Here is a 27185-nt window from a genome sequence, read left to right as displayed (position 1 = left end):
AATCATTGAATGTATTCTGGTCTCAAGCATCCCCAGGTCAGGACTTGGGAAAGCTTTATTCAAAGTGGTTCTATAGGGTATTCCTACTGTGGCAGGAGCTCCAGCTGGATCTTTATTCTTCAGAACTTTAAAAGTGAACTTTACTATGGTTCATCTTGTCCTGAGGCCCCAAATACCTATAATGTGGTTTAAAGAGAAGCCCTGTTCTTCGCTGGTTATCTCTGTAAAACGTTTCTTAGGAGGGCAGCGAACAAACACTTGGGGAAAACTTTTTAGCAGAGCAGATGAGAGAGGCAACCTTAGTACTTTTGCTAAGGCTGTTTGATAACTCACTTTCAGTTTAGGAAACAAATAAGAAACTGGAGCATGGTGCTGATGAACTTAGATTGATCTCACTTAAAATGGAGTATTATCTCGTCATATTGGACAAGGCTGCTGTGCTCCAGGAATTAGTCTCATGGCTGTGAGTCGTTGAGCTGGTCAGGCCTCTCTATCATTCTGGAATAATCAAGAATATCCCCAAGCCAACCAAAGTACACCAGTCTCATATTTCTTAGGTTTAGGTTGGGCATTGTATTAGTCAGCTATTGCCACAGTACTGCTGTGTAACAAGCCACCCCAGAGTCATTGGCTAAAAACAGTACTATTCTCACACATTGGTGGGTTGGCTGGAGCAACTCCATGAGGCAGTTCTGCTGATCTCAGCTGGGCTCACTCTCAGGTCTGTGGGTCAGCTGATCTAAGCTGAGCTGCTCTTGGGCAGCTGGGGCATGTCCTCTCAAAGTGGTGGCAGAGATAGAAGAGGTTAAGTTCAACCACAAGGGCTTGCCAAGCCCTTGTTGCATCATACCTGCTAATATCCCATTGGCCAAACAAGTCACATGGATAAGTGCCTAGTTAGCTGGTCGTCCCACCCATCATCTTAGTCTTGACTTTCTTCTCTCCTGATTCCACTGCTCTTGTGGTCCTTGGCTACCCCTCATTAACTGTGCATCCCTACTCCAGCTGTATCCTCTACCTAACTCTTAAACCCTGAAGATCCAAAAGCCTTCCTTGCATGGTTAAGTACATATCTCTACTCAAAATGAGGAGACCCGTTTTGAAAAATACCCAACCACTGCCTCCACCTGCACTCTCTCCCCTTAGCCCATTTGATATTTTTATAGCATTTATCACCTCTAACATTATGTCATTGTCTCCCTCCCCACACTGCAAGGTAAGCTCCATGGGGCAGAGACTTCATATGTCTTGCTGCCTGCAAGATCTCCGGTGACCACAGGAGTACCTGGCACAAAATAGATGCTAGGTAGGCATTGGAATGAATGAGCAGCTAGAAGTGTTTTCAGTATAAGCTTAAATGCTTCCAGGAACACACTGCTCACTCTTCTGAGGTTTTACCTTCCATTTTTTAGACTACTCTAAGGAAGGTACTTTCTGTTTATATTGTACTCACATTTTCTCCCCATAGTTCCTAAAACTTTTTGATTCTAGTTCTGCCTTCAAGAGCCATGTAAAGGAGAGAAAAAGAAAATTCATTTTCATCTGTGTTGTCTGTTTGTATGATGCTTGTGTTAACTCTTGCATTAATCTTGTAGAAAAGGATAAGAAGAAATTCAAATTATACCTAATCCCACCAATCATAAGTGCTGCTAGATTTTATGTATTTCCTTAAAGTTTGTCTAACCCTTCTTAACATAAAAAAAATTCACATACAGCTCATACCGCAGGCTTGTATCCTGTTTTTTTCTTCTTCTTTATAACATTGTCTCTAAGGAATTTTTCTGAATCATTACATTCCCATGATTTTTTTGTAGCCACATAGTATTTAATTATATGGAAGTCTCCTAACTTATTCGACTACTTTTCCATGGTTGAATATTTGAATTGTTGAGCATTTAGATTGTTTATGTTTTTCAGGAATTTATAAGTCATGCTGGTAGATAAATATTTGATGGCTTTAGTGGTTATTTCCTTAGAATAGACTAAACGAGGTATAATTTCTGGGTCAAAGAAGATGGACTTTTTTGTTTCAGGCTCTTTAGACCTTGTGAAATTGCTCTCCTAAAAGATTGTACAGTTAAAATTCCCTTAACCACCATAAGCTTTTTATACACGTATAAATGTTAAGCTTAGCCATTTATTTATTTATTTTTGTTGTTGCAAACAATTTTCTCATTTAATGGCCTTTCAATTGTCTTTATGAGGTCTAGTGGAAGACAGAAGCTAAATATTTGTTAAGTATTTACATCTGTCTGTCTTTTTCTTTGTGGCTTCTGGAAAATGCTGGCAGTTCCTGAACTCCAATGTAATACAAAGGACTTTCTGAATTTATCTCCCTTTCTTTTAAAAAAAAAATCATATTATTATGTGAATTATCCTTCTAAAATAAAAATAGTATATCACTAAAGATATTTTTAATGTGAATTGCCATAACAAAATACCACAGGCTGGATAGCTTAAATAATAGACATTTATTTTCTCAGAGTTGAGGAGGCTAGATGTCGTCCATGGTTAAGGTGCTGGCAAATTCAGTTTCTGCTTGAGGCCTCTTTTCCTAACCTGCAGACAGCCACCTTCTCTCTTCTTCATCTGGCATTGCCTCTGTGCAGGGAGAGGGGAGGGGGGTCCCTCTGGTGTTTTCCTGGTAAGGACATCAGTCTTACCAGATTAGGACCCACCCTTATGACCTCATTTAACCTTAGTTAATTCCCTAAAGGCCCTACCTCCAAATACTGTCACTTTGGAAGTTAATGCTTCACGTATGAATTGGATGGGGGGAGGACACAATTCAGTACCTAATGGTGTGATTGATTTGTAGATTAGAATCTAGGGACCAGGAGTGATTCTGTGTACACATTCCCATGTCACAGATGAGAGACCCAGTCCCTGAAAGGGGTCACGTCACTTTTCATGATAGAGCATGGATCCAAACCACCTGCTTCTCTGTCTAGTCCTCTTTCCCACAATCTCTTATCTAAATGAATTTAGGGCATTTAAAAGCCATATTAAAAAAAGGAGGAGCGGCAGAAAACACCTCCCTTAATGTCTTCAGCTGTGGCGGGGACTCTGTTGTAATTTTCTTTATACTCTCACTGCCTAAGACAATGAATCCTTCTTGAATCCTGTTATATGTTTAACGTACATTTATTGAATCATATAGAACTCAGAACCTGGCACACTGACCAGAGCGATGCCCAAGGAAACATTTTCAGTGGTAAATCATTTGGGAAAATTCCCCTTTCCCTCAAATTCTGCCTCTTGACAAGAGCTAAAGCGTCATCTGTACAGCTGTCCACATGATGAGAACTTCCAAGAATCAGCGCATCTAGAGTGCATCCGACAAACTCAGATCTGCTGTGTTATATCTATCCCCCCTTTAAAAAAACCTTCCACCTAAATATAGTTTTCTTCTAAAAACTGTCTCTAAATGACTGTGTTTTACCCTGAATAAGTTCTCCCCAGTGCATCCTGACGTTGGAGCGTGAAAAAGAAGGTAAACGCGTGAAATCAAATGGTGATTGCTAACAATGAAATTTGGGCTCATAAAATCAAGGATATTATTCAGAACTGCGAGGTAAATTAGTCTCATTCATTCTGATGGGGCTAGACTCTATGGCTGTGTGTGCCTTCTTTAATTAACATGCTGAAAAGATGTTCTGATTGGGATTATTAATGAATGCAGTGAAAATTTTTGCTGCTTGTAAGGCTTCTGCCACAGACGGTTTACAGAACTCCCCCCGCCTCTTTTCTTTTTCCACAGATTCCTTGCACAGCCTGACAGATGGAGTATTCATCTTTGAAGCTGTTTCCACAGAAGATAGCAAAACCATGCAGGGCTATGATGCTATTGTTGTCGAACAATGGACAGTCCTGGAAGTAAGTGTGAGATTGGCAGTGGTGCTTCCTTTGTTTGGACAATGATTGTTTTATCCGCTTGCTGGGTCTGACCGTGTCTGCTGTGGCTTTCCTCTGAAAGGCAGTTTGACCTGGGTAGACCTACAAGGCCCCTTTCAAATGCTTCTGTGCCCTCCAGTTGGGGCATGGGCCCCACTTTCCCTTTCTGTAGGAAAAATAGTGTGCGTGCTGGACCATTGGGTGGAAAGAGGTTCTTCTTTCATTCATTTGCATATCACTGGAAACTCCAAGTGACATACGTGAGGCCAACATAGAGTCTGTGTCCACCGGAATGAGAGCAACATGATTGTTGGTGTTAGACCTTATGCCTCCCTCTGCCAAGTGTCCTTGGAAGAAATTGGTGCATACACACTCAATCTTTGACAAAAAGCCCATGAGGCAAGTATATGACTGCCCCTATTTCACAGATGAGGAAACTGAGGTTAGGTCCCTGGCCCAAGGTTACACAATAAATGCTGAAGGATGTCCTTGAGAGATGTTGACCCTTGAAGCCACCAAACTGCTGTGGGCAGAGTAATTCCTTGAGCCACGTCCCACTGGGACATTCGAAGACCTGATTTCTTTCTGAGATTCGCCGGTGTGTACTTTGAGGGCGCTGTAGAAGGGTGGGCTTCTCAGACTCATCTCTTGTCCATCCAGCATCTTGGGTGTAAACAGGCAAGCTGTTTAAACATGCAGGACTGATTTCTGAAAGGATTTCTTGAGGAGGCCCTGGAAAAACACAGGGTTAGCATCGCTCGGAGGGGCCTTGCCAAACCGGGCTCTCTGTGCCAGAGTAAGACAGGTGTGGGTTCAGCTCTTTGTGAGGGGCATGGGGTGCCGGGACCCACCAGACAGTGGGTGCTTGCCACATCTTTGTGCCCTCTGGCTGTGCCCTCTGCAGCCTGATGGCAGGCGACACCCTCACCTAGTTGCTGGAGGGCGGTGGGCACCCCAGCGGTCTTTCCCCTGTCCTCTACGCTGGCAGCAGTTCTGAGCAGGCATGCCTGAATCTGGGCAGTGATGTGCAGTAACTGCTTGCCAGGAAGGGGACAGAGTACAATGGAAAACTGTACTAATCATCAGAAATTGGAATTCCAAAAACACAGCATCCAGGGCCCAGTTAGATGAGGGGCCAGGAGCCCTAAAGGAAAGTAAGGAATCGGGTCATGACCTGGTTTGCCATCAGGCTCTGCCAGCTCCCCCTGCCTGACCTTGGTCTCATGTCCCCCCACCCCAACACACACACACACACACACCCTGCCTCGGGTCCCTAAACATCCTGAATTTAAGATGGGGCCATGCTGTTCATCCAGCCCACCTCATGTGGTCAGATGAAAGATGAAATAACAAGGGTGCCAATTGAGGATCTTAAGGACCCTATTAAAACAGCCCACAGGCTTTAACACTTAGTAACTCTGTTTGCTCTGTCACACTTAGCCTTCACAGCAAGCCACATGTGGCTGCACCAAAAACAGGTGCATGTGTGGAAGTGATTGACGGGTCACGGGACGTGTGCAACATCTCTTGCCATCAGCACATTAAAATGGCTGTTAAGGGAGGGCACCGCGGTTTCCTCAAGAAAGGTGATTTGATGGCTTTGATCCAGAGTCTCAAAGTGTGGTCCTAGGACCAGCAGCATTGGCGTCACCTGGGAAGTTGCTATAAATGCAGATTGTTGGACCCCACCCCGGATGGACTGAATTAGAAACTCTGGGGATGGGCCTCAGCAATCCTTTTTCACAAGGGAGATCCTGATTCACGGTTTCAAGAGCCAGTGTCTAAAAGAACAGGATAGATGCCACTCTCACCAGATGTCTGTGGTTGTGTGTTAGTTGATGAAAGTTGTGATAGGAAAAGTACCCCAGTGGCTTGTCTTTCTTCAGCCTTTGAAATTAACTGTAACCTTGATGGGTAACTGGAGTGAATGCATCCTATCTAAAATGTTTGTGGGAGGAAGTTAAAGTTACAAACTAAAATAAGGACACGATTGTCTTTTTAATTAGAAGAGGTCAATTTTATGGGTTAAGAGGCTAGGTCAGGAAAGATGAACGTTTATTCAGAAAGTTTTCCTGGCTGTGAAGATTGGTTTCCGTTAGGTTGATTTGTTAATTTTATTTCTTTCTCAGATGTTTGAACTTTTTTCTCTTGACCTCCTATTTTTGTGCATTAATCTATTTGGTGTTATTAGTGTTGGGTCATGTCGTCATTGTCCCTCGTCCCCTTCTCTCCCTCACGGACACACGCACACGCGCACACGCACACACACACGCACACACACACACTTCAGGAATGCTGTGGCTTTTCTCCAGAGATCCTGGGAAATGGCATAGGGTTTTAAGACCCACAATGGGCCCAGTGGTGTGCACCAGCTTGTGAAGCTGGTTCTGTGCCTCTCTTTCCAACTCCGTATTCAGTGACGGATTCAGTCATTAGTAGCTTGAAATTGTGTTTGTGGAAGTACCGCACCATGAAAACTGGCAAAGCCTAGAAATTAGGATTCCACCCTCCCACCCCCACCACGGCTCAGAGAGCCAGTTGTAAGCATTTACCAGCACATCACTAGATAGGCCTTTATTCCATCACATGTTGACATTATGATAGGCAGGTGTGGCTGGCATCCAGTTGGGCAGAAACACATTTTCTTAATTTTCCTGATAGTGACAAGTGAATTAATGGTTTTGATGTAGGTGTTCAGCCAGTTCTCCCCCCGCACAAGTCTTCAGTCTCGCTCTTTTCTCTGGTGCCTTTGGAGCATTCCCAAATTCCCCACAGTGGAAACAGACCCCCGTCCATTTTAGCAGCGTCAGCTTCTGAGTGCCATCTCTTGAGGACTAAAGGAGGGGAGATCTCTTCTGGACAGACTGTACCCCTGGGCATATGGGTTTCTCTTCCTCTTTATGGCTGTATTGGCAGACTTTAGGTCAGCTCATAGGTGGCCTCCTTCAGGAAGCCCTTCAGACTCCTTCAGAGTGAAAGACTCTTCCTTTGTGTTTCCGTAATTCTCTGTGCATAAGTCTGTCAGCTCTTATTATGATCACTATGATTTCTTTATCCACTTTCCTTCCTTACTGCGAGTTTCTCGGCGTGGGCGCGTTCATCTTTGTTCTCTAAGGCTTCCAGTAAATGCTTCCTGAATTGGGTTGCAGGCCTTTTGGTTCAGTGTTAGGTACACATACACTTCTCAGAATGAAGCGTGAATCCCTCAAGAGCTTTTAAACACACAGGTATCCAGGCCCTCCTCACAGAGGTTCCTTTTCAAGCCCACTTTGGGAATCGCTGCCTTAGCAGAACCACATGGATACACTGTGTCCCAGCATGGCCCAGCGGTGTCCAGTCCAGGGCAGAACCCACAGCTCAGCTCTTTGAAGAGGCTGTGTCAGAAGTCCCCCCTCCCCCCACTGACGGCCCCCCTTCTGCTGGCCCCTCCAGGTGTGTGGGCCTTTGTCCAGCAGCCTCACCTTTCACCCTTGAGACCCACCTGCTTCCTCTCTTCACCCTTTTGGCCTCTGGGAAGGGTCTTTCCTGTTCAAGCCCTGGGCAGATCCCTCTTGGCTTGTGGTTGACCCTGCCTTTCTGGCAACCTCTCTCCTTCCAGGCCAGCCCATAAACTCCTGGGCTCTGGCCACAAAACACTGCTGACCAGCTTGTTCTCTTTGCTCACAGTTGGGACTGCCCTGTTCCTTTTCTGCCTCCTGCGCACATTAGTATCCTCAGCTCGCAGTACACACGTGCCATTCCAGTTGAGCCACATCTTCCCGGCTTCCCTGTCCCCATGTGCACGTGCACACATGGACGCTTTCATGAGAAAACCTACCTAACTCTTCACAGCTCTGCAAACACCGCAGCGTGTTGGAAAGAGAAGGTAGATTCTGGAGTCTGGTCTGGGAATGCATCCTGGCTGTCTTATTCCCAGCCAAGTGACTGAGTGTACCCCCTCTTTGTTTTTCCATCTTTCAGCTGTATGAGTGGGAACACTGTCAGCCTCTCAAAGTTGAGAATTTAAAAAATGATATATTCAAAAGTTGTGAGTGTAGCTCTTGGCATATCGTAGGGAAATAGTACTTTCTTTTATTGGTCCCCTGGTGTCATCGGCTAGAAAGATCCTCTCCCGGTTGCCTTGCTCTTGCTCTGAAAGCACACCAGAGGTTGGGCAAGGGAAAAGTGTGGAGCCAAATGCATTGCATGTTTCTCAGTTGGAAACCTGTGGCAGTTTTGAGTAGTATGAAAGCCCGTCCGCACAGCATCTGTAATGGGTATTTTGTTTACTTTCTTTGAGTTTACAATTTAGAGTGTGAGCAGAAAGCGTCCTTCTTGGAAAGAAAGGGGGAAACTACAGAGATGAATAGGTCATATGGATGAGAGACGGAAAGACAGAGAGACAGGGACCCTCTTTTTCATTCTGAGGTTGCATGTCCTTCAGCCTGGGAGCCCATCACTGCTTATGGACACCATCAGGTGCCCTTGAGGCCTTAGAGCCTTCTCTGTCTTCACCCCCCTCCTTGGAATGAGCCTTCCGCGCCCCTTGTGAAATTTGCTGCCAGAACTGACCATGCGATAACAGTAAAAACTCTTTTAGCTGATGCAGTTGGTATGGTGGTTAGAGAGTTAATTGAAAAGCCAATTAAAAAGAACCAAAGAAAATCATATTCATACCCCCACACATTTTATTTTAATGTAAAATATATAAATACGCATCCATTTGCCCATCTTTTAGAGTTTGAGGTCTGCTGATTGGAATTTCACTTCACCTTTCTTGTGTAAACCACACCCAAGGTGTTGCGATCACCAGTGTCCTGGAGCAGTGTCTTGAAAGTCTAGGAAAGGGATCTCACTGCCGAATCCTCGATTTCATGATTTTTTTCGTACTCTTTTCCAGCCCCCACCACTTCTAAGTCAGCCACAGTTGTTATTTTTAGGCAACTGCACTTTGTCAAATCTCTTCAAAGCATTCTACTTAGTTTTCCCAGAAACAACTTCTTTTGCCTTTACCATCAGTTTAAATAATGTAAATGAAGACACATAGTGATGACAGTGGGTCTAACTGACCTACGCGGGTCTGGGAGCCTGTGGGACTCAGCCTGATGTGCTCGGTGGCTGGGATCAGGGGGCCATGAGCAAGCTGGAGAGGAGCCTGCCACCTGTGAGCGCTTGGTCCTCTGACAGCTGGACTTGGGCTTCTGCTCGTCCAGCAGGTGGTTGGATCAACTTTGGGGCAGCCATGACAGATTGCATCATGTAGGGTGGCACATACTCAGCTCTCCCCATCCGCTCCCTGTGTATTCAATCTGTTATTGAACCGACTCCCAGTTCATCTCATCCTATTAATTTCTGCCCATTCTTCCAGCCTATGGAGACATTTTTGATCATGGTTATATCGTCCTGCATTTTTGGAGGATCATCTCAGCTTTGGCTTCTCTGAAGGTTTCATTTGTAGGATGGCTCCTTTCCAGTCCAATGTCAAACACACTAGATGGAGGACATGGTCCTTTGGCATGTTTGGGGGGTTTTTCCTCTAGTCTCTAACCTGACGCCAAACCCTTTTGCCAGAAGTTTCAGATGGCCCTATTGTTCCACCTAACATGTCACCATTTTATCCCTGAAATCACGAGAGGCTCGCTGAGATGCATTTCTGTAACTGACATCCACTCTGGGGTACGCCTCCACCCCTCCAGTCCCCTAACCCTGGGGACACACAGGCCCCACTCGTTCTGCACTAACTTCTGTATTCTGTAGACTTCTGGGGATCCATCTTTTGTTTCTAGGGGCTCCCAGCCATCTCTTGAACAATCCACACAGGATTTGTAAGGGAGTAACATCAATTTCTGTGGTATCTACAATCCACCACCTTCTGCTGTGACAAGGGAGCCAATATTTATTCTTATTAAACCATCTGACATTTCTTTCATTGCCACGGTTTCTCTAGGATAATTATTTTGGTTCTGAGATCATAGCCTTGAGTGCCAAAGATAGTAGTTCTCTGTCTTTTTCCTGTGATTCAAAAGATTTTCCCATAAGTGACCACTGCCTTGAATGACCTTGACTGCAGACACATCCCCTTCCCCTACCAGGCTGTAACTCCACCCCTTTTCCAACCCAGAGCAAATCACGGCACAGAGGAGGCCCACAAGGTGTTCAGAGCAACGCTGAGTCTGTTCTAGCAGCTCTGGGTGCTCTCACTTGGTCAGATTCCTCGTGTCCCACTCGGTTTTGATAGTGACACATCAGTGCACTAAGTGGTATGACTGAGCATCTTTTCCCTAAAATGTAATGTATGTATACTTGATGAATTTTAAATTCATCGTTTAATGGGGAAAAATTGAGAGCTTTCCCCCTAAGGTCAGGAACAAGACAGGGATGTCCACTCTCATGCCACTGTTATTCAACATAGTATTGGAAGTCTTAGCCTCTGTAGTCAGACAACACAAAGAAATAAAAGGCATCCAAATCGGCCAGGAGGAGGTCAAACTTCCACTCCTCGCAGATGACCTGATACTCTGTATGGAAAACCCTAAAGATTCCACAAAAAAACTGCTAGAACTGATTCCTGAATTCAGCAAAGTTGCAGGATATAAAACCAATGCACAGAAATCAGTTGCATTCCTACACACCAACAATGAAGCAACAGAAAGAGAAATCAAGGAATTGATCCCATTTACACTTGCACCAAAAACCATAAAATACCTAAGAATAAATCTAACCAAAGAGGTGAAAAATCTATACACTGAAAACTATAGAAGGCTTATGAAAGAAATTGAAGAAGACACAAAAAATGGAAAAAGATTCCATGCTCCTGGATAGGAAGAACAAATACTGTTAAAATGTCGATACTACCCAAAGCAATCTACATATTCAATGCAATCCCTATCAAAATAACACCAGCATTCTTCACAGACCTAGAACAAATAATCCTAAAGTTTGTATGGAACCAGAAAAGACCCCAAATAGCCAAAGCAATCTTGAAAAAGAAAACCAGAGCAGGAGGCATCACAATCCCAGACTTCAAGCTATACTACAAGGCTGTAGTCATCAAGACAGTATGGTACTGGCACAAGAACAGACACTTAGATCAATGGAACAGAATAGAGAACCCAGAAATGGACCCACAAACGTATGGCCAACTAACCTTTGACAAAGCAGGAGAGAACATCCAGTGGAATAAAGACAGTCTCGTCAGCAAGTGGTGCTGGGAAAACTGGACAGCAACATGCAGAAGAAGGAACCTGGACCACTTTCTTACACCATACACAAAAATAAACTCAAAATGCATGAAAGACCTAAATGTAATTCAGGAAGCTATCACGATCCTCGAGGAGAAAGCAGGCAAAAACCTCTTTGATCTTAGCCACAGCAACTTCTTACTCCACACGTCTCCAGAGGCAAGGGAAACAAAAGCAAAAATGAACTGTTGGGACCTCATCAAAATAAATTCATCATTTAAAAGCTTGAGGGTTTGCTTTAGAAAGCAGGTTGCTAATCTCTATTTAAAATGTTAGAGGCTCCTGGGTGCCTCAGTCAATTGATCGTCCAACTCTTGGTTTGGGCTCAGGTCATGATCCAACCCCAAGTTGGGCTCAGCACTGAGTGTGAAGCCTGCTTAAGATTCTCTCTCTCTCTCTCTCTCTCTCTCTCTCTCTCTCTCTCTCCCCTCCCTCTGCCCCTCCCCTGCTCATGCTCGCTCTCTCTCTCTAAAGTAAAAACAGTAATAATAAATAATTTAAAATAATAAATGAATAAATAATAAAAGATGTTAAAAATGGGGGCACTTGGGAGGCTCAATCGGTTGAGCAGCCAACTTTGGCTCAGGTCATGATCTCACAGTTTGTGGGTTCGAGCCTCACGTCAGGCTCTGTGCTGACAGCTCAGAGCCTGGAGCCTGCTTCAGATTCTGTGTCTCCCTCTTTCTCTGTCCCTGCCCTGCTCATGCTCTGTCTCTCTCTCTCTCTCTCTCTCTCTCAAAAATAAATAAACATTAAAAAAAATTTTTTTAATGTTAAAACTTAAATACCCACTCCTACCCATGACTAAGCAAGCCTGTACCTCACATCCACCTCTTGCAGAGAAACACATGCATTTGTTCACAAGGAGGCACACACAAGAACATTATTTTAGCATGATTAGTACTAGAAAAAAGGAAACTGCATACATGCCCATCAGTAGGAGAATGATTAAATAAACGATGGTACATCCTTATTATGGATGCAGTCATTCTGTATAAACTGGCAGGGAAGGAACTCCAGGAAATGTTAAGTGAAAAAACAAGCTGCAGAATGATGCTGTAATGGGTAATTTTATGTGGCACCCTGGCTAGGCCATGGTGCCCAGTTGTTTGGTCAAGCACCAGTTTGATGTTGTAGTGGAGGGAGTTTTTAGATATGATTAACATTCAAATTCGCAGACTTCAAGTAAAGCAGATTGCTAATCCTTCATAATGTGAGTGGGCCTTGTCCAATCAGTTGAGGGCCTTAAAAATACGCCTTTCCTGTAGACTTCGGAAAAGAAAGTAAAATAGAAAATAGGCAGGAAGTAAAATAGAAATAGGAAGTAAAATGAGGGTTGAATAATTCCACTTTCTTGGAAAGTGTACAACTTCTTGCTTTCAACATAGCTTAAAAAGGTGTCTGTGTATATGTGTACATAGTCATATACACCCAATTTCATTCTGGGCTTAACTTTCGTTCTTTTTTGGAGTTTGCCTCACTTTAGTCACCATCCCTGGAGGGTCAGGTACCTCCGTTCTGTCCTTGTAAATCCACACTCATCAACCTGTGCAAGACATTGATTTCCTTAGGTGCCTGCAACTTTTCTTCTAGAGCGACACTTCCACCAGGAGTCAACTTCTCTTCGGGTGTTTCTTGCCACGGGGCTGGACTGAACTTTCCCCTGAACTTTTAACATTCCTTTTCTTCTTGTCCCTGGAGAGGGTCTCTAGTGCTCCTTGGCTATTAGGAATTTGGCAGAGGACAGCTTAGTTTATATGGTCTGTGTTCTGCCAGATAAGTCACTCCTCTTCCCCAAATGATGGAGATCATATTTAAAAACAGTGACCCCAAGAGGCGCCTGGGTGGCTCAGTCTGTTAAGCGTCTTGACTTTGGCTCAGGTCATGATCTTACGGTTTGTGAGTTCAAGCCCCGCGTCAGGCTCTGTGCTGACAGCTCAGAGCCTGGAGCCTGCTTTGGATTCTGTGACTCCCTCTCTTTCTGGCTCTCCCCTGCTGGCTCTCTCTCTCTCTCTCAAAAATAATAAATTAACATTAAAATTTTTTTTTAAAAAAACAGTGACCCCAAAAAGCCTTTATCAGGTCACTGAGTCCTGACTTCTGATCTGAGTCTTTGGCCCTGTGCTCAGTTAGTGGGGCCCTGGGTTGCTGGCTGTCCCTGTTTCGTCTTTTTCGGGCAGAATTTTCCCTCTGTCTCCTTCTGGACAGCAGCTTCTTGACTTGGGGGTCATGAAATGTCACGTGGATTGTGGCATTGCCAAGAAGAGATAGATGATGGGCTTTTGGGTGGAAATCGGCCCTCCAGCTTTCCCATGGGATGGCTGGCAGTTGGTGGAAGAGGATTAGTGGATACGAGACAGAGAACTCCCAGGGAATTGGGAAGCCCCAGAGGGTCAGAGAAAGGGACTGGGACAAGAGTGCCACCCTGGGACAAAAACGTAAAGGGGTGTTCGCTGAGGCCCCTACCTGCAAGGAGCATCCAGGAGGGAAGAAGACTTCCTGCAGGATAAGTAGCAAGGCACTCAGTGCTGGATGGCATCCTGCTGACCGGAAGTGCTCTGGGGGAAAGTAGACACAGACCAAGGCCCACTGGACACCGTGGGCTCCCAACGGGCTCCGACAGGGTGTGGATGAGCCAAGGGGGTTGGGAAAGGGGCTTCCTGCCGGTGGGAAGTGCCAAGAGCCGAGGCAGGCCAGAAGGGAAAGCACATCTGTACATTTTAGTTTCACAATTAGAACATTAGTGGCTAATGTCAGAGTTTTTCTAGATCCTCGGATCCCCCATTTTTTAAAAAAAATAGTTTTGGGAGAGCGTGAGTGGGGGAGGGGCAGAGAGAGTGGAACAGAGGATCCAAAGCAGGTCTCCGCTGACTGGCTGACGGCAGTGAGCCCGCTGTGGGGCTCAAATTCACGACCCTCTAGATCATGACCTGAGGCGAAGTCGGATGCTCGACCGACTGAGCCACCCAGGTGTCCCTCCTTGGATCTCTTTTGATCAATGTGCTTTCACTTCCAGAAGCCAGCACCTGTGTCTTTGCTGACACCTGCACCTGGGCCTCCGGAGCCTGGTTTGTTGCTCTTGGCAAAAGCTGAGCAGGGAAATATCTGGATGTTTAGGTGCCCCTGGGGTAGCTCTTACCTGTGACTGAGGAGGGTGGGTGTATGAAAGGCAAGAGTGAGGCAAACTCCAAAAATGAATGAAGGTTAAGCCCAGAATGAGATTGGGTGTACGTGACTACACACACACACACACACACACCTTTTTAAACTATGTTTAAAGAAGAGGTTGTACATTTTCCAAGAAAGTGGAATTATTCAACCCTCATTTTGCTTCCTTTTCTACAAGGAGAAAACAAGTATATCTAAAGCGGAACAGAAGAAAGGACATGGTGATACATAACTAGTTATCTTTTTTTTTTTAAGTTTATTTATTTATTGTGAGGGAGAGAGCACGTGCATGTGGGTGGGGGAGGGGCAGAGAGAGCAGGAGAGAGTGAGCATGTGCAAGCAGGGGAGGAGCTGAGAGAGAGGGAGAGAGAGAATCCTAAGCAGACTCTGTGCTGTCAGTGCAGAGCCCGACATGGGGCTCAATCCCACGAACCACAAGATTATGACCTGAACCGAAACCAAGAGTTGGACACTTAACTGACTGAGCCACCCAGGTGCCCCTAGTTATCTTTTAAATGTAAGTTTTTAATTACCCAAGTAAAATGAAGACTTCTCTCTATTAAAATGAAGACATTACAGATAAAGCTACCTCCCACTCTTCCATTCCAAGGCACTCATAACCATTGTCAGAGGTGTGGACCTCTGAGTACAGCTTACCCCCCCAGAGCCTCCCTCAGGCTGAGGCTAAGCCTCAGGGGATGTTGCATAAACCTGTGTCCTCACTCGGGTTCAGCCTGTTGTTCGCCTCCCCCCACCCCCTCACCGCCTTATAATAAGCTACTTGCGAGTAAATCCTCCTCTCAGGGACTGTTTCTGGGGAAACTGGCCTAAGATAGAATATGTCTTTTACAAAAATTTCATGTGATAATGTGAATTATGTTGCAAATTGAGACAAAAAATTGTTGTGGGTTTTATAATAATTTTAAAGAAAACTCTTATGGTCCAAAACTGTATATATTTAAAAACTGAATCTTCCTCCCACCCACCAGCCCTCCATGCTCTCTCCAAGAGGGAGCTCTTCCCAGAGATAAACAGAGTTGGGTGACACACGCAGACACATGTGCGAGTAGGCTGAACAGGTGCTCTCCAAAAGTAAGCCCTGGAACTTGTAAATGTTACCTTATTTGGAGAAAGGATTTTTGCAGATATAATTAAAGATAAGCATCTTGGGGCGCCTGGGTGGCTCAGTCGGTTGAGCGTCCATCTTCGGCTCAGGTCACGATCTCACAGCTGGTGAGTTTGAGCCCCACGTCGGGCAGCTCAGAGCCTGGAGCCTGCTTCGGATTCTGCATCTCCCTCTCTCTCTGCCCCTTCCCCGCTCATGCTCTGTCTCTCTCTGTCTCTCAAAAATGAATAAACATTTAAAAAAATTTATAAAGATAAGCATCTCGAGATGGGGAGATCATCCTGGATTATATGGATGGGTCCTAAAAACATTCACGTATATCCTTCTGAGAAGGAGGCAGAGGGAGATTTTGCACACAAGGAGAAAGACGTGAAGGCAGAGTTGAGAGAGATTTGGAAATGCTGGCCTTGAAGACTGGAGACATGCAGCTACCAGCCAAGGGACGCTGGCAGCCACAGCTGCTGAAGAAATGGGTTTTCCCCTAGAGCCTCCAGAGGGAGCATGGCCCTGCTTTCACCTTGAGTTTGGCACAGTTGTACTGACTTTGGACTTCTGACCTCCAGAACTGCGAGAGAATGAATAGCTACTATTGTAAGCCACCAAATTTGCAGTCCCTTTTACAGCAGCCCTGGAAACAGGTACAACATACATAGACCTAACTGCAAGGGAGGCCTGTGGCATGTTCTTGACAGCATGTCTGCTTGGGAAGAGCGTCTGCGGAGAACTCTGCCATCCAGGCAAGAGCCCGGGTTTGCAGTAGGTTGAAGGAGGCTACAGTAGGGATCTCATCAGAGAGCCAGGAGTCCAGAGTTGGCCATGAAACAGTGTGTTGTTGGGAGAGATGGACTAGAATGGGGGAAAGGTAGACAGACGTTTGGAGGAGAGGTTCCAACGTGAGAGAATACGGGTGGTGGCCATGGCGTCGGTTAGGATGCTTTCCATGTCAACAGCAGGACATATGAATAGAAATGACTTACAGTAGGTATGTTGCTTCTCATGTCACCAAGCAGGAAGTCTGGAGGAAAATCGGGGGTTGCAGAGTCAGCTTTTTCAATGGCTTAAGGACATCACAGAGGACCCAGGTGCTGTCACCTTTCTGCATTCTGGTCCTCACCCTGCCTGCCAGGTCTCTCTTTGGAATGCTAGGCCCAAAGTGGCTGCAGCAGCTCCACGCATCTCATGTGAACGTCATAAGAGCTGGGAAGAACTGGGCATTTCCTGCTACGTGCCCTTTTTTTTTATTAGAAAGTAAAACTGTTCCCAGAAACTCTCCAGTAGAGTTTTCTTGGGTCCCCTTAGCTGGGACGTGGGTCACAGACCCACATCATTGCCAAGAATCATGGTTAGCTGGAGCTGGAGAGTGTGTTACCTAGGAAAGGGAACCTGGGCTAACAAGTAACTGTTTTGGCACCAACAGTGCCTGCCACTGAGTGGGAATAGAAAGGCAAGGGATGATCCTAGAAACAGTTTAAAGAAAACTAGACTTGGTGACAGCTTGGATAGCAGGAAGGTGAAAAGGAAGAATTTGATGTTTTTCTTCCAAAAACTCAATGGTCTTATTCTCTCAGACACCCATATTTCATTTCTTGTACAAAATTTAGCTCTACAAGTTAAGGTAGACCTTTTAAAACATTTATTCAACAAATAAATATTGAGTTCCTACTGTGTGTCAGCCATTGTGAAAACATGACGAATGGAGGGAATTTGGGCAGGAAGGATTGATGTCTTTAACTAGAAGGAAGGAGCGCAGTCATTAAAAATGAATTCCCACCCCCTGGCCTTTGCATGCCCATAAATAATTTCTCTTTGCTGTCACACGTCCTGAGAGTAGTGAAATGTGCTAAATCACCAGGACCCTTTTAGAGCTGGAGACAGGGGAGAGGCAAGCATGCGTTCTGGCAAAGACCACAGGATGGGGTGAATTTAGAACTTTGCTGCAGAGAAAGAGAAAGGTGAAAGAGGTCAGCACGTTTTCAGAATCTTGTAACAAATGCATTTTTGAAAAAAACAGTATGCTTAAGGGGCGCCTGGGTGGCTCAGTCGGTTAAGCGTCTGACTTTGGCTCAGGTCATGATCTCGCGGTATGTGAGTTGGAGCCCTGCGTCGGGCTCTGTGCTGATAGCTCAGAGCCTGGAGCCTGCTTCGGATTCTGTGTCTCCCTCTCTCTGTGACCCTACCCCGCTCATGCTCTGTCTCTCTCCCCCTCTGTCAAAAATACATAAACATTAAAAAAAATTAAAAAAAAAAAACAACAACAATATGCTTAAAACCTCCAGTGTATGCCACAGAATGACAAGAAAGAGGCAACCCTCAATGTGATAAAATAGGCTTGATCTTTAGGTTTCTTGGATGTTTGAGATTAGAAGGGTAGAAGATAATTCTATGAGAATGTTAAGCACATGCACAGACAATTACCATGGGTCAGACAATTCTGTGGGTCAGAATCCAGGTGGGCTAAACTGCTAGGGTCACAGGAGGCTGAAACCAGATGTTAGCAGGGCCATGTTACTTACTGGGGCCTCTAAGGCAGGAATCTGCCCACCCCCCCAAGCTCATTCAGGTTGTTGGCCAAATTCAGTTCCTTGCAGTTGTAGGACTAAGGTCTTTGCTTCCTTGCTGGCTGCCAGCCAAGGGCTGGTCTTTGCTCCTGGGGACTGTCACATTCCTTCTCATGCTTTCCATGTGGCCCCCCAATAAGAACTTTTTAGATGCATAGACAGTCTGCAGGCTACAGATGAGGACAGGGCAAATGGTTCTCCAAGAAGAATTTAGTATATTAAATCAGTGAGTATAGAGGGCTGGGGGGTGTTCTTGTAGTTAAGTGGTCATTCATTGCCACTTCTTGGAATTTGTCCTTTTGAAATTCACTTGGCCAAGTATTTTAATACAACTAAATAAAAAGGAAGGGTCTATGGGTGGAGTGTGACTGGTTGAGAAGCTATACTCAACAAAGGTGTGCTTTAATTCAAGGAAGATCTTTCCTTGTGTGCCCTGTGACGCCATCCTGTGCTGTGTCCTCTTTTGCAGCTTTTTCAATGGTTTGTGTAGAGATTTACAAGGTGGTGGGCCTATGGAGAGAGACCCAAAGCTGGGAAGTCCCAGGGTATACCAAGTGGCCATGAGTAGCTAAAGAATAAAGAACATGGATGCTCTTGGGTTCTCCAAAAACATTCCGGCTGGGCATGGGAGAAAGAGGATAAAGGGGGTGTCTGAGAGTGGGGCGTGGGGAAGATTCTGGACAACCCACCCACACCAGTGTCAACAAGGGTTGCTTTTTCTGACTGTTTTTACACGTTGAGTGTCTAAATTAGATTACAGTTGGTGTTTGTGGAAAGTGCCCCATTACTTTAAAAAAAAGGAAAAAAAAAACAAAAAAACAAGAAACCTTGAAAATTACTTACCTAATCCTGCTTCTTTTTGGAGTAGGTCTCCCTGACTCCTTAATTCCCTTCTAATCTCATTATCTCTTAATTTATCACTGTTGGATCAGACCATCCCAATAAAATGTAAAAGAGATACATTTAAGTATAAAAAACATCAGTTGCATTTAAGTTCAAAAAAATAATATAGAAGGGAGAATACCTGATTTGACAGCAATTCTAATGAAAAGGAATTTAATACAGCTCAACAGTATACCTCCTACTCCCCTCCAAATTCTATGACAAATGCTATAAGCTATGACAAAGTGGTATTTACCAGATCATAACTGTGATCTTTGTCCCCTCATTTTGTTCTCTCCTTTCCTCTGCTGAATCCCTTCCCCATCCCAAGTCTTCACCGTGGGGATCCTCACCTTTCCTGACCCAGCTCTTTGTAGAATCATCTTCCCTTCCTTTTGGCACTTAGTATGTTCCATCTTACTTTAGAGTTATTTAATTTTTTTAAACTTTATTTATTTATTTTGAGAGAGAGAGAAAGCACGCACATGTGAGCAAGCATGAGCAGGGGAGGGCCAGAAAGAGAGGGAGAAAGAATCCCAATCAAGCTCCATGTCAACAGCATGAGGCTCAAACCCACAAACCATGATACCATGACCTGAGCCAAAATCAAGAGTCAGATGCTTAACCGATTGAGCACCCAGGTACCCCTAGAGTTATTTAATTTTTAAAATTTTAAAATGTTTAAAATTGCACACACTCCATGACTCAAGGACTAGCTGTTCTTGATATCCATGTTCCCTGGTCCCAAATTAATTTCTCTCGTTTTACAAATTTTCCACAAACATTGGTTGAATGAACACAGAACATCCGGTTGCTGCTATTTAACAAGAGGTGACTGGCCATATTTACGAACATGCCCACAGGAAGTACCTGTCTTTCTGCTCTTCTGATGCTGGCTGATGCTGGCTGACTTAGAGCTCTGTGTCCTACCACACCCACCGTATTTGATGAGAAACACAGACAGACTGTAGGGGGCACAGAAGAAAGGGCTAGGGATGGAGACATATGCATATCTATCTTGAAAGAGGAAAAAAAAAACGGGCAATCAGGTAGCCGACTCCCTATCTTTGAAAGGCTGACCTGTCATAAAGGAGGCAGACTCTGTTTTCCTTGATTGCAAGGGAGTAACTCCATCCCTTTGAAGAACCCCTGTGGAGCTGTTCCGAAGTGGAGGTGGCTGGGCCCTCGGGCTGTCAACAACCAAGTGCCAGTGTGATTCAGATGTTCAGCCAGTAAGTGAGCCTCCTCCCTTCAGCAGGAAGCACTACAGCAGTGGTTCCAGATCACATTGACCCTCACGATCACCTGGGGACTTAAAAATACACATTCCCAGGCATCACCCCTGGAGATTCAGTGCCAGTAGGTCTGGAGGTGGAAATGAGGGATCCACATGTGAAACATTCCACCGGCCCAAGAGCCACAGGACTGGGGGACTCCCCTGATCCCTTCCAGATTCAATGAGCTGGGATGCTTGGTTGGCCCATTGCTTTTAAGTTAGTGGCCTCTTTGAGGCAGAATTTTTTTTTTTTTTCAATGGGTATTTATTTTTGAGAGAGACAGAGACAGAGCTTGAGTGGGGGAGGGGCAGAGAGAGAGGGAGACACAGAATCCAAAGCAGGCTCCAGGCTCTGAGCTGTCAGCACAGAGCCCGACGCGGGGCTCGAACCCACGGACCGTGAGATCATGACCTGAGCCGAAGTGGGACGCACAACCGACTGAGCCACCCAGGCGCCCCGAGGCAGAATTCTTAACATCCTCTTCAGCTAAGGTAGAAGGGGATTCTCTTTGCTTACATCACTTGACAAATTAGATTAAGAAGGCTCAGGAGATAGTCTAATGAGGCCAAGAGGCCTGTTCGTTTTACAAAAGTGATGCATGGACAGTTCCTCAAAATGTCAGTAGTTAACAGTTGCCATGTGACCTGCAGTACGGCTCCTAGACACGTATCCAAGAGAAATGTAAACACATATCTACATAAAAACCTATACACGGGGCACCTAGGTGGCTCATTGGTTGCACGTCTGACTCCTGTTCTCAGCTAGGGTTTTGATCTCAGGGTCACGAGTTCAAGCCCCGCATTGTTCTCCATGCTGGGTGTGAAACCTACTTAAAACAAAATGAAACCTATATATATGGCTCTTCACAGCAGCATTATTCATAATATCCAGAAGGTGGAGACAATCCAGATTTCCAGCAAGTGATGAAAAAATAAGCAAAACGTGACATATCCGTATAATGGAATATTGTTTGGCAATAAAAAGGAATGAAGTACTGATCCATGCTGTGGCATGGATGAACCTTGAAAACATTATGCTGAGTGAAAGAAGCCAGACACAGAAGGCCACATGTTTTACGATTCCATTTACGTGAAATGTCCAGATTAGGTAAATCCGTAGAAACAGAAATTAGATCGGAGGCTTCCTTGAGGTGAGAGGAAGGAGAGTGGTTGCTCATGGGTACAAGAATTTTGGGGGAGTGATGAAGATGTTCTAAATTCAGACTGTGGTGGTGGTTGCACATCTCTGAATATGTTAAATACCATTGAGTCAAAGACTTTAAATGGGTGAATATTTAGATATTTCAATTACATCTCAGTAAAGATGTTTTCAAAAAGTGGTGCTTGTAATTGAAGACAGGTTAGAAAATACAAATAAGGAAAAAGCAAAAACCCTCCTCTCCTCATCACTGAGGAAAGAGCCACATCACAACGTAACATCTTGGTATATTTTCTTCTCATAGATATTCTGTCTATATTTTCATATTTGGGATCATACTCTTCATACTGTTTCTACTTCATCAATTTAAATGGCTGAAAAGTATTTCAGTATATGAACAATCATATTTTAATGTACTTCGTTAGTTATCCATTGGTGGATTTTAGATGGTTTCCATTTTCTTGTGCTTGTAAACCAGGAATATTCTTCAGCTTTATCATTATACTTCATATCACTTTTTGATTTAAAGGCCCATACTTTTTAAGCTAGCTAATTTTTATTTTTATCACACTGGAATAAATTTTACCTTTTTCAAAGTTTATTTATTTTGAGAGAGAGAGAGAGAGAGAGAGAGAAAACATGTGCATGTGAGCAGGCAAGGGGCAGAGAGAGAGAGAGTGAGAGAGAGAATCCCAAGCAGGCTCTGTGCTGTCAGCACAAAGCCCGATGTGGGGCTCAAACTCCCAAACCATGACATCATGGGCCGAGCTGAAATCAAGAGTTGCTTAACCCACTGAGCCACCCAGGCACCCGGAAACAAATTTTACGTTTGATTTTACCTTGAAAGTTCTTGATAGTGTTCAGAAGGGGGCATTGGGCAAGAAGGTGAAGTTCACGGTTCATCACAGAAGTATTGCTGTACTTAAAACTTAATTTGGGCCATGAGATTCTGTAGAGTCCCCTTCCCATATGAGGACAAAATCACTTTGAAAGAAGCAGGTAGCTTTGTCTCTATTAAATGGTAGTCGGCTGTTTTGTTTTCTAATCTAGATCAGTTTTTGCTGTGTAGCAATTCCAATCTCTGTAGCTTCAGACAGCCATTTGCTTAGCTCATGATTCTTTGGGTCAGCTGAGTTCTACTCTGGAGCAGCTTAGCTGATCTCTCCTGGGCTCTCTCATGCCTCAGCTGATGCCTGGGTGATCCAGGGTAGCCTCATTCACATGGCTGATGGTTGGCTGGCTGTTGGCTGGGGCAGCAGGGTCTTGCATATTCTAACGCCCGGAAGCTTAGCTGAGCTTCTTCACTGCCAGTCACAGGGCTCCAGGAGTCCCAGTGTGCTACCTTATTTCATGCCTTGGTCTGCATCACATTTGTTAATATCCCCTTGGCCAAAGAAAGTCACAAAACCAGGCTGAGATTCAAAAGGTGGGGAAATAGACACCATCTCCTTATAGGACGATCTGCACTGTAGCGGCACGGATACAGGAAGTGGACAAATTTGTGTGTGGCCAGTTTTAGTAATTTACCAGATAGTGTTTGCTAAAACATCCAGTGGCCTTAATGACTCCAGTGGCCAGCATATGACTCTGTGTGTTTCATTTTCATACATGAATATACTTCCAGCTTCCACATACGGAATGCCCAGAAGAAGGGTGTAACACCCTCCTGGCAAATTAACTTGTATTTTTTCATGGTAAACTCAGATCTCATCAATGTTAAATGTTTTGCTAAGACTTTGAGAACATAATAAGACAGCGGAAGCAGGATCTACCCCCAAAAGGCAACAGCGGATGCATTCGTTCATTTACTCAACAACTATTTGTTGAGCACTCGTTTGTGCCAGACATTTGACTAGATGCTTGGGATTCATCGTAATGAGATAAATAAAATCCTTGCCTTTGTGGAGATTGTGTTCCACTGAAAGGGCAATAAATGGATAAACAAATCTGTGCCAAGTAGTGATAAGTAAGATGAAGTGATGGGGCAGGGGACAGCGGGTGATAAGGGGATTTTTTAGAGGACGCCGAATAGAGTTGGCCAGTTTCTCTGAGATCACTTTAATTTTTTTTTATTTTGGTTTGCTCTTCATCAGCTCATCCTTTGGTGAGTCACAGCCCAGATGCTGGTGGAAACCCAAGAGTGCTGTTACAGCCTCTGGTGGATTTACCTCTAGGCTGTAGTAGAGCAGGGAGCTAGAGAGAATGGAAGGACTCCTGGGATGGGGGTAGTGGACAGTCAAGGGATCTGACGTGTCCTGAAGGTTGTATATTCTTGTTGGAAGCTCTATTAGAAGTCCCCTTAGCAGGAGCAGGGTCCTCAGAGGACATGCTGTGGGATTAGTGCAACATAATTTGGCCCGAGGGAGAGGGGAGCGTGGGGAGAGATGGCTGAGTTAGAATCATGGTAACCATAGCAACAAGATGGTGACAACTGGGTCACTGTGAAGAGAAAATTGACTGAAGAGAATATTGACCGGATGCCGAAGTGGGAATGTGGCATCTTGAATTTACCAGGTGGAGATAGTCAGGGAGAGAAAATCTGTTGTGTTGTGCGTTCCGCAGCGTCGTCTTTTCAGAGTGAGCCCAAGGCCAGCATAGCCCAACACGCCAAGACACGGAGCTTTGTGTAGCTCTGTCTGTTGCTAGTTTGCACAGTGACAGTGGAATAATCCTTTCCTTCCGTTTCCTCCTCTGTTAAGATTTTGAACCAACCTTTGTTCAGGGCCATTTTCTGGGTTAGCATTTAACGATTATTGGTCAGGTGTCGGGACTCCACCGTGGAGGAAGGTGGTAAATGATGTAGTCTTAAAAGTTCTTGAGTTTTTGCTGACAAACTTTGGGGCTCCCAACTCCAAAGTAAATACCTTTAATGATATACTGTGGGAAAGCTCTTTTTAAATCCTCTCTTTTTGAGGTAGTAGATAAGGTGCAAAAACAAGAAAGAAAGAGGATTAGAAAATGACCCTCCATCCACCTCATATTGTCTAAAGAGGGAGTAATAAAGTGGCAAATCCCATTTACCTCCTGAAAGCCTAATTTCCTCACTCATCAACGCAAGTGGGAGGCACTTGGCAAGTCCCTGGATGGAGAAAATGTTTCTCGTTTAATTGTTATCAAACAAAGCTGCTTCCAGGTCTGCCGGAGAGGACATGCTCACCCCTGATGCATTCTGTATGTGTGTGAAATGTCAGCTTCTGGAGGCCGTAAGCCCCATGCTGCGACAGTATGAGGTCCCGCTGAGCAGCCAACAGGATGTAGATGCTTAACTGTTTGCACTCAGAACTGTGGCAGTGGCTGTCCCCACTAACGGCCAGGGTTTGCCCAGCCGTCACCCCCTTAACCTCAAAACCTCCGGCCTCATCCCCTCCGGCATAATCCCCGAGTCCTACGTTGTAACACGCGTCTTGTTCTCATTCTGCCCAGGCAGGCGCATGTTGGCACACAGCTCTGAGAGTAGGTACGGCGTGCCGTCTCCTGCCACCCCACAACCCCTTCCTGCCTTCTGCGTTTGTGACTTCAGAGAAAACCACACATACCAGGACCAAATCACCCTGCTGGTCTGAGAATCCAGGGGAGTGTTATCTTATACATGCAGGTTTGGTTTTCCTGCCAGCTTGGCGTGTTTTGTTCTTTACGAGAAGCCAGAGCAGTGTCTCAAGCTGGGATGTTCTTCCCCAGTGGGGGTTTTTATCTCTCCCTCCCAGGATATGCCGGTGGCAGTGCCGGGCCTCATCGTAGGTTATCATAAGTTAGACTTCAGGGCTCCAGGTGTAATGCAAGGCCACAATGTGTCTGGCATGGAGAAAATGAGGGCTGGGTGTGCCAGCTTTGAGCGTGGCGAAAAATTAAGAGCACTGAATTCCATTCAGTAGCAGCTATTACATTTTATTTCTCTCAAATTAGACCAGGAGACTTTCACCACGGTCTTCCTTCTAGAGATTTGTCTGGGCATTCGGCCCTTCCTAGAATAATACTAGTGGATCAGTTAGCTTCTACTGTGGAATAAAACACCCAAAGCTTAGTGAATTAAGGTAACGATTGTTGCGGCTGAGTCCACAGATCAGCCAGATGATTCCGGTGATCTGGCCGAGGCCTGACTAACCCCACCTGGGCTCACTCGTGCTTCGCCAGCTGTTGGCAGGTCCAACATGGCGTCTCTCAAATGTCTGCCAGCTGGTTGGGTCACCTGTCTCACATCATCCAGCAGGCTAGCCCGGGCATGTCCCCATAGCATAGGCAGGGTTCCACAAGAGCACGTGGAAGCAGCAAGGCCTCTCGAGGCGCAGGTTCAGAACTCACGTAATGTCACGTCTACCGTATTCTGTTGGTCAGAGAAAATCACAAGACCAGCCTGGATTCAAGGGGTGGAGAAATGGACTCTACCTCTTTATGCAGAGTTATGTTGTAAAGAGGCCTGGAGGCAGGGAGGTAATAATTGAGGCCATTTTTGCGAACAGTGCATCTCAAACAACAATAACGACTATTATTATTTTGTCGGGCTCTCCAAGGGCTCCAGAGTTTGTTGCCTTTCTTGCATGGTGGAGAAAATCGGGCAAAGATGTGAATTAAGCAGCAGGCGTGGGTAAAGAGTCTTGGAATGGGAAGACTAGACTCTGCACTGCGCGGATTTCATCTGCCCCCTTTTCTACATCTGAGAACTAAGCTTTTTTTTTTTTTTTTTTTAACGTATTCTCTTTGAACGTTATGAAAGCCAAAGTTGTCTAAAACGAGACCGACTGCTTTCTTAGACTCTATTATGTTGGCCTAATTACATATCAGGAAAATGTTTTTCTGGGGCATTGTGTGTAAAACAAAGAGGAAAACAACATCTCCAGCCGGCCCTGGTGTCCTTGCCCCTCCCTCTCGCTGGCAGGGGCTGTGGTCCTGCAGGAGGCCCCGGGGGGAGGATGGGGGCCTGGAAGGCAGGGCTGCTGCAGCTGGCCTCAGAGGGATTTACACTTTCTCCAGAGCGAACGGAGGGGCAAGTCATTCCCGCCTCTGTCCTTCCAGCACAGCTCATGGTGGCTTCCATCTGGTGGGGGAACTTGTTACTCTCCCCACGCCCCCTAGCCCAGGATCTCCTGCCGCAGGAGAAGAGGCTCACATAGCTTCCCAGGTGCTCAGCACAGAACCAGGTTGACTGAGTGTGGAGATTCGTAAATGAAGAGCGGTATGAGAATAGCCTTGCCCTTGGAAATGCTGAAGAACTCGCTGAGTTTCCTGCAAGACTGCCCCCAATGTTAATAGCGCCCACTTGCCATTGGATAAACAGAGATGACCCGTCCCTTGGCATTTCCCTCGGGCCCTGCCTTCGGGTCGCTGCTTTCCATCACTTGAGGGATGACTCTTCCCCACACGCCCTTGTGGCCGGGGTCCCTGCGGCATCCAGGCACAGTCAAGGTAAACCCACATTTCCTGAGACCATGGTTACACCCTGTCTCATCTTCACTACCAACCACATGCTCGACCTCTCTCCATCTGCCACTTCTCTCCTGAAATGTCCTCGGCTGTGGTCTCCTAGGACCTCGCTGTCCACTCCAGAGATAGTCTCTCAGGCTTTGTGTTGCTTGCCCTCTTATGACGTTTGATGGTGTGAAGTTTTCTCCTTAAACCCGTCTCCCACCCTGGGTGCTCAAGAGCTGATTTCTCCCCATCTGGTCTGTGTTTTATTTATTTTCTGCTCACCTCCTCACCAGGCGAGCTTGTCCTCAGCCAACCTCAAGGCTCCTTGAGTTTGCAACCATCCGAGCATTAGCTGTGTCCCTTCCTGTTCTTTGTTTTCATCCTACCTCTCCCTGCCTTTAACGATGTATTAGTAGTTTCCTGTGGCTGCTGTAGTGGCTTAAAACAACATAGATGTATTCTCTTACACTTCTGGAGGTCAGAAATCCAAAATGGGTTT

General features: G+C 45.4%; 1 protein-coding gene across 2 annotated transcripts in view; it reads left to right on the top strand.

Annotated features, from left to right (window-relative positions):
- The window catches only part of RFTN1 (raftlin, lipid raft linker 1), a 207754-nt gene that overhangs the window by 159555 nt on the left and 21014 nt on the right, over nucleotides 1-27185 (top strand). For both annotated transcript variants that reach the window (XM_049629852.1, XM_049629851.1), the window contains exon 7: nucleotides 3761-3876. In XM_049629852.1, the coding sequence (XP_049485809.1) occupies nucleotides 3761-3876 (116 nt within the window). The remainder of the gene's footprint in view (nucleotides 1-3760; nucleotides 3877-27185) is intronic.

This window comes from Panthera uncia, chromosome C2, assembly GCF_023721935.1.
Source record: "Panthera uncia isolate 11264 chromosome C2, Puncia_PCG_1.0, whole genome shotgun sequence".
Lineage (NCBI taxonomy): Eukaryota > Metazoa > Chordata > Mammalia > Carnivora > Felidae > Panthera > Panthera uncia.
Note: the sequence above shows the minus strand (reverse complement) of the source record. Positions and strands in the feature narration are given on the sequence as shown.